Here is a 13,321-nt window from a genome sequence, read left to right on the forward strand (position 1 = left end):
TCAGTTACCTAGTTACTACCCAAAAATCGTGTGAGCTTGCAAAATGGAAGGAATAAAAGCCTAGGCATGTACCAGCACCTTCCTGGTAGGTACAAAGACATCCTGTGAATCTCCACTGACGTCCTTGTCATGACACTGACTGGGAGCAGTACATCTGTGTCTCTGCTAGCTTATCTAACACGCGCTGTCCCTGCACCTCCCTGGCCTTGTGCAGCTGATAAAGGCTCTGCACACACAGACACAATTGCAGGATTAAAGCCTGGTTTATCTTCCCGCTTACTCCTGTTTACTTATTTTCCTCACAAAATCTTTGCATAAACATACTAAGATGCATTAGCAAGAAACGGGCAAGCAGAGACACAGCCCTTGCAACGTGTATCTGAACTGTCGTTGAGGTTGAGCGCCGCAACCTACCCACCGCGGCCCGCCCGGGGTGACCCTGCCGCTGACCCCCTCCCGAGCCGGCTGCCGCAGCGCGGGGCGGACCGCGGCCGGGCGGGCGGAGCCTCTCCCCGCCGCCAATGCGGGCAGGGGCCGCGGCGCCTGCGCTGGTCCGGCTGTGCGGCCCGTCCTGTCCCTGCGAGGCGCCGAGCCATGTGGAGCCGCTACCGGGTGGCTGCGGCGCTGCTGGGCCGTGGCCGGTAAGGACGGGGAGGGAGATGGGGAGAGCGGGTGGAGGCTCCGCCAGCCCTTCCTGGGCCTGGCCCTGGCCCTGGCCCTGGCTCTGCCGCGGCCCTGGCGGTCCCCTCGTTGCCCCCGCGGGCTCGCCGCGGGCCTGGGCGCGCTCCGCGCTGCAGCCGGCTCCTTCGCCCTCAGCCCAAGGACGGGGAGCGACGTGCCGTGTCCCTGGCGGGGAGCAGAGGCGCCGTGCGGGACCTGGGCTGCCCCGCTCCCCAGGGCGGCTTCTCGCTGCGGGCCGGTGGGACTCCGGGCCGCGGCGCAGCGTGTTCCCAGCTGCCCCCGCCTCTGTCCCCTGGCGCCGGGGTGAGGGCCGGTGTCTCGTTCGGCGTTGTGGCACCGGTGGTGGGAGCGTGTTTGTCTGAAAGGAAAGTGTTCCTTCAGGTCTTCGAATCGGAAGTCGTGGAGATGGAGGAGTGTTTCCGCTAGTGAACGGGCGCTGCAGTACCGGGTTGGCGAGCAAATCCATGGGTTCACTGTAAAGCAGGTGAGCTTCGACTTCCGCTTGTGCATCCTCAGTGTTTGTGTATAGGTAAATGTTCCCTTGTTTGAACAGTGCCTAAATGAGGCTAGGAGCTACACGCTAAATATTGGCATAGATGCTTTGGGTGGTCAGTTAAAAAAGCATAGTCATTACTTGTAGTTGGCTCTCTGCAACCACATCCTTTAGGTACCATTAACACATGTTCCTGTACGGATCTAGCTCTATTCTAAAGTAAATAACACGCCCCAGGAGCTTGTGTGTCTGCCACAGATGCTGAGCATTTGGTGTGGTCTTTCAAAAGTCCTGACAGGTGACAGGACTCCACTGTGTGCAGCTTTGTGAAATATATTCAACAATATTCTATCTCCTAAGATTCTTTTAATACTTTTGTTAAGAATCTGCAGTGGGAATGATATGTCAGATTGCTTTCTGAAAGTAAAAAGCAGAAGCAGAGTAGAGGTAATTTGCAAAAAGTGATTGCTAGTGACAGAGCTAGTGGTAGCACTGAGTTTGTTGGTACTTCTTTGGTTGCCCTAACCACTGGCGTTTGAATATATGCCTTTTCTTTGTATTTTTGAGGGAATTGTTCTTGTCTACATATCTATACCAGAAGAGTATAGTTCTGTGGTTGTAGTCTTATTTTCATTCCTTCTTAAAATTTTTGTATTCTTTTTCATTTACATACATATTTTTTTCTCCCACATACCATAGAAACAAAGAATTTATGTAACACTGTACATGGCAGTACTGTATACAGGATGAAACTGATCATTGCTTTATCATGCATGATTTATTTGACCTAGTTGCAGTCACACTGTAATGCAGATGTTTTCTTCCAATGCAGGTGACGGCTGTTCCTGAGCTGTTTCTCACTGCAGTGAAGCTTAGTCATGACAGAACAGGAGCCAGGTATTTACATGTGGCCCGGGAGGACTCCAATAATCTGTTCAGGTAAAACATTAATACATATTTAGCACATTTCATATTGTTAATGCCTTACAATTTCTAAATTGGAATCCTGCTTCATAACTGGATTTTTCTGTGATAATTGTGGGACTTGCTTAGAGTTTTTCACATTGAACAGGTGTCATGAGATCTGTTGTTTAGTCTGCTGCTCAAAACAGGGTCAGCACTTAATTCAGGTGTGGTTCCTCAGGCATTTATCCAGGTGGGCCTTGAAAACTTCCAAAAACTGAGATAATGCAAACTCTCTGATCAACTCATTCCCAATGTTTGACTGTCGATATGGTGGAATGTTTTTGTCTGTACTGTCGGGTTGGAACCTCCTTTGCTTCAATTTATGAACGTTGTCTCTTGTCCTTCCATCAAGCATACCTGTGCAAAGAGCCTGACTTCATCATCACCTTGTAGGTAGTGGAAGGTAGCTATAGAGTCCTCTGATGCCTTTCCTTCTCCAGGTTAAATGAGCCCAGTGTCCTCAGCCTCTTCTTGCAGGGCATGTCTCCAGCTGTCTTTACAGCTTTACGCTAAACTACTTCAAATTTCTTATTTCTTATGCATTGGTGAGCTGAAAACTGGACTTTCTGATAAACTGCCTAATAGGTCCAAGATGTAGACCAGTTCTTTTTTCCATAACCTTCCATGAAGTTGTTTTTTTTTTTCTGAGCCCTTTGGGTAAAAGAAATTTGTTTAGTTATGTGCTGAAAACTTTCGTATTACCTCCACAAAAAGAAGGCATAGGTTGTACACCCTCTGGAAGTGGTGGCTGAGTACTCAAGAATCTTAAGAACTCTGCATCCTCCTTTGTGTCATGTTAGCTACTAGAAGGTGATAAAGTGCCCATAAATCACAGCTGCAGACAGGACGTGGGTTGACTTCTCATCAGAAATAACTACATTCCCTTCTGTGTTCTCTGTCTTGCAGTGTACAGTTCAGAACCACTCCAATGGACAGCACTGGGGTCCCACATATTCTCGAGCACACTGTGTTATGTGGTTCTCAGAAGTATCCTTGCAGAGATCCGTTCTTTAAAATGTTAAACAGGTCACTGTCCACTTTTATGAATGCATTCACAGGTGAGCCAAGAGTAAATAATGCCACTTAAAGTGCAAAAGGTTTTATTGCAGTAGAGCTGGATCTGTTGGCTCTCTTCAATTTCCCTTTGAAGAGCCATTATTATTAAGAGTGAACATTGTGATATATTAAAAAACTAGCAACGCAAGACAACAAAATAGTTCTTGTTAACTTGGCGCTTTACAAAGTCCCTGTAGAGCTGGATCTGTATAGTATACAGCAATGCATTTAATTATGTATGGTGAAAGCAAAGCTTTCATGGCAAAATAATTGCAGTGTTAAACTTCTGTGCATTTCTCAGCAAAAATGTTTTATTTCATAAGTTTTTTCTCTTGCAGTTAATTATATGGATGAGAAATAAAAAATAAATGAGGGGAAAAATGCGTCTTGGACTTTCTGAAATTCTGATCTTTTTACATTTATTTATATGCAGCTAGTGATTACACACTCTATCCATTTTCAACACAAAATCCCAAGGATTTTCAGAATCTCCTGTCAGTGTACTTGGATGCAGCTTTCTTTCCATGTTTGCGGCAACTAGATTTCTGGTAAGATGTGGGCAGCGTGACATGTATGCAAGCTTCGTGTTTAAAAAGAAGAATATAAAACTTTTGAACTCCCAACACTTCCTTTTATTTTTTTTTCAGGCAAGAAGGGTGGAGATTAGAGCATGAGAACCCAGCTGATCCTCAGACACCTCTAGTCTTCAAAGGAGTTGTTTTTAATGAAATGAAAGGGGCATTTGTAAGTTTTGTGAATGTTTGGTTTGAGATCTTGTACATAGTGAAGTGGTTTAATCTGCAGGTTATCAATGGCAGGTTATAAATGTCAATCACCAGAGATTTCCATTCCTCCTTTATGAAATTTATGTCCTCAGTGAAATTAACAATCTGTTACATGGTCCTTCTTAACGTTCGCCTGTCAGAAGTTTGTTTACATAAAAAAGAGCACCTTGTTAATGGATTTTATTGTAGAATTTTCTTTTAAACTTAAAACGTAGCTAGTGTTATTCAAGTATGTGGGACTACAGAACGAAATGCTCATTCGAGGAGTTCTTGTCTAAGTTAGAGCTCTGAGGTCTTATTATTGAGCACCTGTTATTTTTAAAATGTTTTGATGACTTTTACTAAAATGTGGTGTTTTCATCTTAAGACAGATAATGAGAGGATATTTGCACAGCACCTGCAGAATAAAATCCTACCTGATCACACATACGGTGTAATATCTGGTGGAGATCCATTATGTATTCCCGATCTTACATGGGAGCAGCTTAAACAGTTCCATGCCACACACTATCATCCAAGCAATTCCAGGTATCTGAAATTTGTGACTAATATCCTAGGTTATGTAGTGTGTTACCACTCTGTGAGTATGTTTGTGAGGGGAAAACCAGCAATACAAAACCAGCAGTCCATTCACTTGGCCAGCAACTTAAGTAACCTATGGCCTTACAGTAGCTAGGACAGCACTGAAGCAAGAGCAATGAGGGGTGGATTGGAAGCATGCAGCAGAGAGGGCTGACTTTCTAGAGTGCGTTTTCCTGCTTGATTATGAGGATCTGTTTGGGAGATTTTTGTATGCAGATGTTTTACCTTGAACTCATGTGTTGTGGGGGAAATGGAGTGAGCATACTAAAAAAACATTGGCAATAATGTTAGGGAGTTATGATACACTTAGTACAGATGAGTCTAGGGATTCCTGCTCTCCTTGAAGTCAACACAGATTAAGTTATAAAAGGGAGATCCAAATGAATGGCTTCTCATTTGCTTCTGAATCACGTATTGCTGTACCACGTTCTGAATAGTGTTTATTCATTTGAGTCAGATACTAATTCTGTTGGTACTAATAAGGTATTTAAGCTAAAAGTCAATTTGAAAGTGATATGCAGGAAAATCTATAGTACTGTTGTTTCTTCTCTGCCAAATTGGTGGTCAGTCTTAGTCTGATGAATTCACTTATGGAACATCAACTTGCGTCATGATGATGAATCGCCACCCTTTTTTTTTCTCATCAACCCAAGTATTCTGCTGTGCCTGTGTTTAGATTTTAATGGGGGAGTAAGATTCACCTGGGACATAGAATCTTATAATAGTTAGGGTTGGAAAGGACCTTAAGATCATCTAGTTCCAACCCCCCTGCCATGGGCAGGGTCACCTCACACTAAACCATACCTCATACTCATGCTTAATCCAGTGGAAATCATCAGTGTTTCTTGCAGGCATGGGAGTATGCATGGTAGACTGACCCACAGAGCCCAGGCATGTTTTATAGATCCATCATGATGCGGATCACAGTATTTTATACATGATGTGTGAGAACCACAGTAATTTTGTCTTCTAAAACTTCAGAAAAAAAACCCAAAACTGGGATTCTGGCTTCAATTATTTTTTTTTCTTGGAAGATTATATATTGCTGCAACTAAACAAATTCTATATTTTTGTGGCTCCAGAGCATAATACAGAAGCTGGAAAATGTGTAATTTACTGGGAGATCTGTGGCAAAGTGGTTGGTCTTTAATGTAGGAGAATATAATAAAAGCTGTTATTGTAAATTTCATGTAAAATCTGTTACTGAATGCCAATTTTTAATCTGAAATGCAGATTTTTCACTTATGGTAATTTTCCACTGGAGCAGCATTTGAAACAAATACACGAGGAAGCATTGATAAAATTTGACAGAATCGAGTCAAATACTGACATCCCGAAACAGAAACTCTGGGAAAAGCCGGTAAGTAAAAATAAAAAAGAAGTAAACAAAAAGAAGTGGTTCACATCTGATCTTGAAGTTGCAGAGCATGGATATAACAGGTTAATATTTTAGCCCAGGCTACTGGTGTTACTTTTTTGTTTAGAAGTGTGTTTGTGTGTAAATGAGCTGAGGCATTTTTAGGTTTGATTACATCAGAGGAAAACTGCACTTACTTTCGAGTTGCAGTAATGTAATGATTGTGTGCAGTTGTTTATTTTTCTTATTTACAGTTTTCAAGTCCCTCATCATTTGAAACTCTGAAGCTTTTATTAATGGAAAACATTTAGTGCTGCTGATACTGATAGAAATATTGGTACTTAGTGTCAGAAAATATGCCTTCTAATGGTACCTAAGCTCTCAAACATTGGTGTAAAAAATACTTTTCTCCATTCATTTCTTTCTCAGTTCCCCCTGACCCCGCCCTGGCCTTTTCCTCCCTGGCTTGTCCAGAAGTGTAAGCATTTCTTTGAAACCCAGCTCAGAGTGTTAATTATGGCCAAATTTTTTTGATCCTCTCATCTGTTTTCCATCTGTAAAAATTGAGATACTGATCATATTTTTTTGGATATTCTGATAGTGTATTTAATCACGAATATTGAACTTAGTCATGAGTATCTGTATGCAAGCAGTCAGTTTTTATTTGTAATTTCTGCTCTGAGTTCAGTCTGTGTCAAATGTACTTATTATACTTTACAGAGAGAACACAGTGTAACGTGTGGCTTAGATTCATTTGCTGCAGATCCTTCCAAACAAACAACTGTCAGTGTGAGCTACTTGTTGACAGAGTAAGTGTATCAAAATGAAATTCTGAATCAAAGGCTCATTTTAGAACTTTGGGGATGATGCACCATGTTTCATGTTCTCCAGTCCCTCTTCATAAATGTCATATTTAAGGTAAATAATGCAATGGGAAAGCCAGTCGCATCCTGCTTTAGTAAATGAAAGTTTAATTGTTAAGGAGAAATTTTCCTGTCTTTGGCAGATGAATATAAGGAAAGTCAGCTGTAAATTACAGAATTGTTCAGTGGATTAGGCTATTGGGAGCAATGGCTTCCTGTCTTTCAATTTCGTGCCACGTGCAAGCTTTTCCGTATGTGACCCTACTGCTAACTTTACCCTTGCAGCCTGATTCAACTTGCTTTACTTCTAGTTACAAGTGAAAGATGCAGAACTTTCTTACTTCCCCACGGTTTGGTGCAGTGTTTATAATTGACAGTTACTTCTGCCTCACACCCTCTGCATTGTTTTGTAGAAATAACTCTTTTGAAATTAACTCGATGATGCTGTATGTCACATATTCATAGCTTGGTGCTTTTTAAGAACTATGTATTTTTCTTTAGTATTACAGACACTTTCGAAACATTCACACTAAGCCTGTTGTCTTCACTGTTGGTTGATGGGCCGAATTCTCCTTTTTACAAAGCCTTAATTGAGTCTGGTGTTGGTACAGATTTTTCTCCTGATGTTGGGTAAGTGTCACCATTTATATTTCATCACTATAAGCAGTATTAGGAAAGTAAAAAACTGGTATTACGTTTTGAGAAGTCATCTCTCATACAGTCAATTTATGCTAGAATAATATTTAAATATTAAAACATCCTAAGAGTTTCTGTTGCTGCTGTATAAAGCATTCTCAAGTGTAATTTTTGGCTTGTCAAAATAATTTGATAGAAGCTATGTTAGTTTAAACAAAGTTGTACTGTTTAAAGCTTATGAACAAGAAAAATGTGTAGATAAGAGCATGGTATACATTCAGTGCCCTAATTTGCATTGGGTTTTCATCTTGGCTATTTAGTATTGCTTAGAAGAGTTTGCTAGCTCTTCTCTGTACTGTTACCTTTGCTTTTTTTGCTTTAATTCTGTGATTTAGTAGTAGGTTTGGCACAAATGTACTTTTGTGCAATTAGGTGCCATTAATTTGCCGTCACCTTGGTAGAAAAGGGTATTTCTGCCAGCACTTACTTATTCAAGCTGTAGCTCTTGCAGCCAGTCTTCTAAGCAAGCTTTGTGCTGCAGACTAAGGGTGGGTAGATTGTCTTCACCTAACTACACACTCAGCTGCTCATTGTAGTTTGCCTGTATCATCAGCATAAAGCAAGCAGTGCTTTCAGGGTGTGGTTCATCTGATTTTTTACTTCATGGTGACAAAAATAATGCCTTTGTCTCCACTGACTGTCTTAACGTGTTTGGTTGATAAACCTTAATATCTATGATTTTAATGTCATACTCTGCCTGGATTGAGGTGTCTCTGTGTGAAGTCATGGGCTTCTTGCAAGTCCTGTGTCATGCATGACAGTGCCATGCAGGCATCTTAACTTTACAGAGCATGGCAGTAGACATCTATCCTTAGACAATGAGGTAGTGATTGAGTTGTATGTTTTGTCAGCTGAGCCTCTTCCAGGTTGACTACAATAATATGGGGTTGAACTGTATAGTGAGTTGGCTTTAATTTGCCTTAGTGTGCTGATGGATCAGTGTAGAAGAATAAGTTTGAGTCCAGAGATCAGTGTTTAAAAATCCAACACCTGAGTCTGCCGCTGAATTCTTTCTGTGGTTTCAAGACATGGAATAGTGGGTGTTTACAGTTTAGATAAAATTAGCTGTCCCAGCCAAAACCAGGACAATGCTTTTTGTTTGCTGGCTTTGGTTCAAACTACTAGGTGTTCTGTATTTGCGCAAGTGTCCATTTGTCTCTGTAAAGATGAACTTTTAGGATTAACCATGCCTGACAGCTTGGACAAAATTATATTTACTTCTGTGGGTTTAAGTACTACTGAAAAATAATTGCAACTAACATGGAACACTTCATTCACCTTTACCGCTTACTTTATAAGCACTACTTCAAAAGTACCATTCCACTCAGCTGCTTAAGTAGAATGTATGTTTGGCATCACAGGCAGCCAAAATTTTCACCTTAAAACCAGAGACTTTTTTTATCTGAAAGTACTTACATATGGATGACAAGATGAACAGAAAAGACAAGCTTTTCTTCCATAACAATTTTTCTTTCTCTAATATCATATGCTGTATGTTTTCTTAACAGTGGCTGCTACTACTGAAACTGAACAAAAAAAATGCTTTTAAGTTCCATTTCTTGCCTCTTTGGTAATTATTTTTCTTTCTGTCTAGCTTTTAAAATGCTGCATGTGTGCATGTGAAAATTATGTGTGTTTTCCCCTTCTTTTGCCTTTGTTAGCAGGTTTAATGCTTAAGTTGTAGTACTTCTCTCTGAGTTGAATATGTTTTATTCTAGGTTTAATTCTTCAACAAGAGAAGCTTATTTCAGTGTGGGTCTACAGGGTATTGCTGAAAGAGACATTGATACTGTGAAGCAGATAATTGCCAGAACAGTTGATGATGTTATTGCGTGAGTAATATTAAAGTTTTGAGAATAGAATTAGTTCTTTCCTACAGTTTTTTACAATTGGATAGTAATAATGATATACAGGCATATATATAATAGCATACCTTAAAAATTTAATTATAATAAAATAAATGCACCACTGTTCAATACTCTCAATTTGCATCTGCTACTTCCTCTATTGTAGCATATTCATCAGCATAACCTTCAGTTTAATGATATTAGTGCAGTTTCACTAAATGACACAGCATGATAAGATTATTTCATATCAATTCTAATTCAGTGTGGAAGGTATTATGTTGTAATGCTTTCTTTATCGATGTTATAATTCATTTTCATAACTTCACTTAAAGTGATTAGTGTTAATGGATATGATTTCCTTCTCTCATCACCCCTTCCTAAAGGAAAGGATTTGAGGAAGACAGGATTGAAGCTCTACTTCACAAAATTGAAATCCAGCTGAAGCATCAGTCTACAAGTTTTGGTCTTGCCCTGACATCTGTAAGTCCATACACGTGCCTGTGTGAGGTGTTTTTTTAGGAATGGATAAGAAATCTACTGTCTATGTCTTTAAAAAATAGGGGATCATTTTGTAACTTTTAACTTAAGGGCTTTTTCTTTGTCATCTCAAGTATATCTTTCTTTCTTCTATTCAGTAGCCTTTAAGCTATCACTGGATTCCATACTATATGACTTAAGCAGGCAGTGAACCTGTTTTCTTTGCCTGAGTAGTAGCTTTAATTGCAAAAGCACTGATTACTCCTGCAGTTGCTTAGCAGCTCATTTGCTTTCTGCCTTTCAAGTGCTCAGCATCTTCAGCATGAACAGGAATTCATTCCTTTGCTTCTTTACCTAACTTTGCATGCCAGAGCCCTGGATTAACATGAGATTTACAAATGGGAGAGCACAACCAAGAGCTGTTTCAAATCAGATTGCCATATAGTGAAATAGACAGATAGTGAGTATTTAATTGCCTGTCATGTTTCATAGTAGGATCTGGTAAAATGTGCCTCACTTTGATAGCCAGCACTTCCTAGCATGTTTTCAGATTGTGCGAGTTACTGTGACTGATGAAACATTTACACATATATTTTACCTTTCAACATTTTTAGGTCCTGAAGTTGTTTCAATTATTAAGACTTAATTCTACACAGAAAGCTCTTAAACTATTGTTGCTTTTAAAGACCAGTCATGCAGCATTTGGTGTTAATATTCCCATAGAGGAGGGTTATACTTCAGTTGCTTTCTTGAGGTCATGTTATAGAAGCTGACCTTGAAAAGGGCCTGAAAGGGACCTAGTTATAACTAATCGTGGAATCGCAGCATGGTTTGAGTTTGAAGGAACCTTTAAAGATAATCTGGTTCCAACCTCCCTACCATGGGCATAGCCATCTTCCATTGGATGCCATCCAACCTGGCCTGTAATTTTTCCAGTGATGAGGCATTCACAACTTCTCAGAACAACCTTTTCCAGTGTCTCACCGCCCTCATTGTGAAGAATTTCTTCCTTATGTCTAATACAAATCTACCCTCTTTCACTTCAAAACTCTTGTAGCTTGTCTTGTGAGTACGGGCCGTGGTTAAAAGTTTCTGCCTTTCTTAAAAGCCCCCTTCATATATTGAAAGGCTGCAATAAGGTCTCCCCTGAGTCTTTTTCTTCTTCAGGCTTAACAACTCCAGTTGTCTCAGCCTGTCTTCACAGTAGAGGTTCTTCAGCCCTCTGATCATTTTTGTGCACCCTCCTCTGGATCTGCTCTAACAGGTCAACGTCTGTCTTGTGCTGTGGGCCCCAGAGCTGAATGCTGTATTTCAGGTGGGGTCTCATGAGAGTGGAGTAAAGGGGGAGAATTGCCTCTCTCAGTTTGCAGACCATGCTTCTTTTGCTGCAGCCCAGGGTACAATTAGCTTTCTGGGCTGCAAGCACACATGGCGGCCTCATATCCAATTTTTTATCTGCCAATATCTGTAAGCTCTTCTCTGCGGGGCTGCTTTCAAATCATTCATCACCCAGGTTGTACTGATTACTGGTCATTGCACCAGCCCAGGTGTAGAGATGCTACCAGATTAGTGGAGCGCTGTTTGCCTTTTATGAAGCCATATTGACTATCACAGATGACAGCCTTTGTAATTTTAAATGTCATGTGGTAAAAATTCTCGAACTTCCATGCTGTATTCCAGTGCTGTGCAAGCTTTAAAATTAGGACTTTTCTGTGTATGATTTATTGATTTAAGACACAACACCATAGGTGAACCATTGGCTGAAAGGTGGGGCTGAGAATCTTAGTAAATGAGACAGTATCTGACTAGTGGCCAGTCTCTAGGGGTGTTCTCCAGGGCTCAATTTTAAGGTCAGTTCTCGTCAATGTTTTTATCAATAACCTGGACACAGGAGTTGCATATATACTAAATACATTTGCTGATGATACTAAATTAGAAGGAATTGTTGATTCCCTCAAGAGTAAAGAGGCCTTACAGAGAGATCTTGGAAGATCAGAATGCTGGGCAATCATAAACTGTATGAAATTCAATAAGGACAAACGTGGATTCTGCGCCTGGGACAGTGTAATCCTGGATGTACATATAGACCGGGGGGTTAGGGTGGAGTGCAACCTTTCAGAAAGGGCCAGGAAACATTCAAAATCAGGTTGGAAGGGGCTCTGAACAACCTGATCTAGTTGAAGGTGTCCCTGCTCATTGTAGGGGGATTTGACTAGGTGACCTTTAGTTCCATTCCAACCCAGACTACTCTATCATTCTATGATCAAAGGGATCTGGGGTTTTGTTGATGGTAAGCTCAGTATGAGTCTCACATAAAGGCAAAAAGGACCAGCCATATGCTGGGGCGCATTAATGACAGTATAGTTAAGTGGTAGAAATAAGTGGTTGTCCCACACTCAGCATTGGTGTGTTGTCACCTTGAGTACTGTGTGCAATATTTGGCTCCACAATACAAGCACGTAACAATATCAGAACACTTCCAAAGGAGGGCAGCAAAGATACTGAAATGACTAGGGTGCATGACTTAGATGGAGCTGCTGAGGATACTAGGTTTGTTCAGCTTAGAAAAGAGGAAACTGAGGGGTGACCTCATTACTGTCTATAACTCCCTCATGATGGGAAGAGGAGCAGGACATATAGTCTCTCTGGTGTCCAGTAATAATAGGACAGGAGGACATGGCTTCAAGCTGCATCAGGGAAGCACAGAGTGGATATTAGGAAAGAGTTCTTCATAGGGAGGGTGGGGAAGGACTGGAACAAGCTTCTCGAGGGTACTGGTTTGGGCCGGGATAGAGTTAAATCTCTTCATAATAGCTTGTATGAAGGTATGTTTTGGATTTGTGATAAAAACACTGCTGATTACACAGGGATAACTGCTGCTGAGCAGCAATTCCACAAAGCCAAGGCCTTTTCTGCCTCTCACCCCACCAATGAGGAGGCTGAGGGTGCACAACGAGTTGGGAGGGGACACAACAAGGACAGCTGGCCCCAGCTGACTCAAGGGTATCGCATTCTATTTGACATCATGCTCAGCAGTAAAGGTGGGGGGAAGGAGGAGGAAAGGGGGGGGATGTTCATGGTGATGGTGTTTGTCTTTCCAAGTAAATGTTACACTTGATGGAGCCCTGCTCTGCTGAAGATGTCTGAACACAGGAAGTGGTGAATGCATTCCTTCCTTTGCTTTGCTTCAATTTGTAACTTTGCTTTACCTATTAAACTGTCTTTATCTTAACCCATGAGTTTTCTCACTTTTACCATTTTTGCTTCTTCCCTGCATCCTGTGGTGAGTGGAAGGAGTGAGCAGCTGTGTGGCGCTGAGCTGTTGGCTGGGGTTAAACCGTGACACCAAGAAAGTGGTCATGGCCCTAAGCCTGTCAGCATTGAAGAAATATTTGGGCAATGCTCTTAGATACATGGTTAAGATTTTAGGTTGCTTACTGAGAACCAGAACTGGGTTGTTGTAATGACCCCATGGAAGCCTCAAATGAGGCGGCTTTTATTTCAAAAGGATTAACTTG

General features: G+C 41.2%; 1 protein-coding gene across 2 annotated transcripts in view; it reads left to right on the forward strand.

Moving 5' to 3' along the window:
- The first annotated feature begins 503 nt into the window (after window positions 1-503).
- PITRM1 (pitrilysin metallopeptidase 1) overlaps window positions 504-13,321 on the forward strand; it is a 29,083-nt gene continuing 16,265 nt past the window's right edge. The window contains exons 1-12 of one of the 2 annotated variants that reach the window (XR_010609955.1): window positions 504-641; window positions 1,063-1,165; window positions 2,007-2,113; window positions 3,047-3,198; window positions 3,630-3,744; window positions 3,844-3,940; window positions 4,349-4,509; window positions 5,797-5,923; window positions 6,641-6,729; window positions 7,285-7,413; window positions 9,198-9,311; window positions 9,710-9,806. Coding sequence is in view for 1 of the 2 variants with exons in the window: in XM_065666758.1 (XP_065522830.1) it covers window positions 595-641; window positions 1,063-1,165; window positions 2,007-2,113; window positions 3,047-3,198; window positions 3,630-3,744; window positions 3,844-3,940; window positions 4,349-4,509; window positions 5,797-5,923; window positions 6,641-6,729; window positions 7,285-7,413; window positions 9,198-9,311; window positions 9,710-9,806 (1,338 nt within the window). In the remaining variant the exon portion in view is untranslated. The remainder of the gene's footprint in view (window positions 642-1,062; window positions 1,166-2,006; window positions 2,114-3,046; window positions 3,199-3,629; window positions 3,745-3,843; window positions 3,941-4,348; window positions 4,510-5,796; window positions 5,924-6,640; window positions 6,730-7,284; window positions 7,414-9,197; window positions 9,312-9,709; window positions 9,807-13,321) is intronic. The other variant, XM_065666758.1, reaches the window with a different exon arrangement.

Source organism: Lathamus discolor, chromosome 2 (genome assembly GCF_037157495.1).
Source record: "Lathamus discolor isolate bLatDis1 chromosome 2, bLatDis1.hap1, whole genome shotgun sequence".
In the NCBI taxonomy this organism is placed as follows: domain Eukaryota; kingdom Metazoa; phylum Chordata; class Aves; order Psittaciformes; family Psittacidae; genus Lathamus; species Lathamus discolor.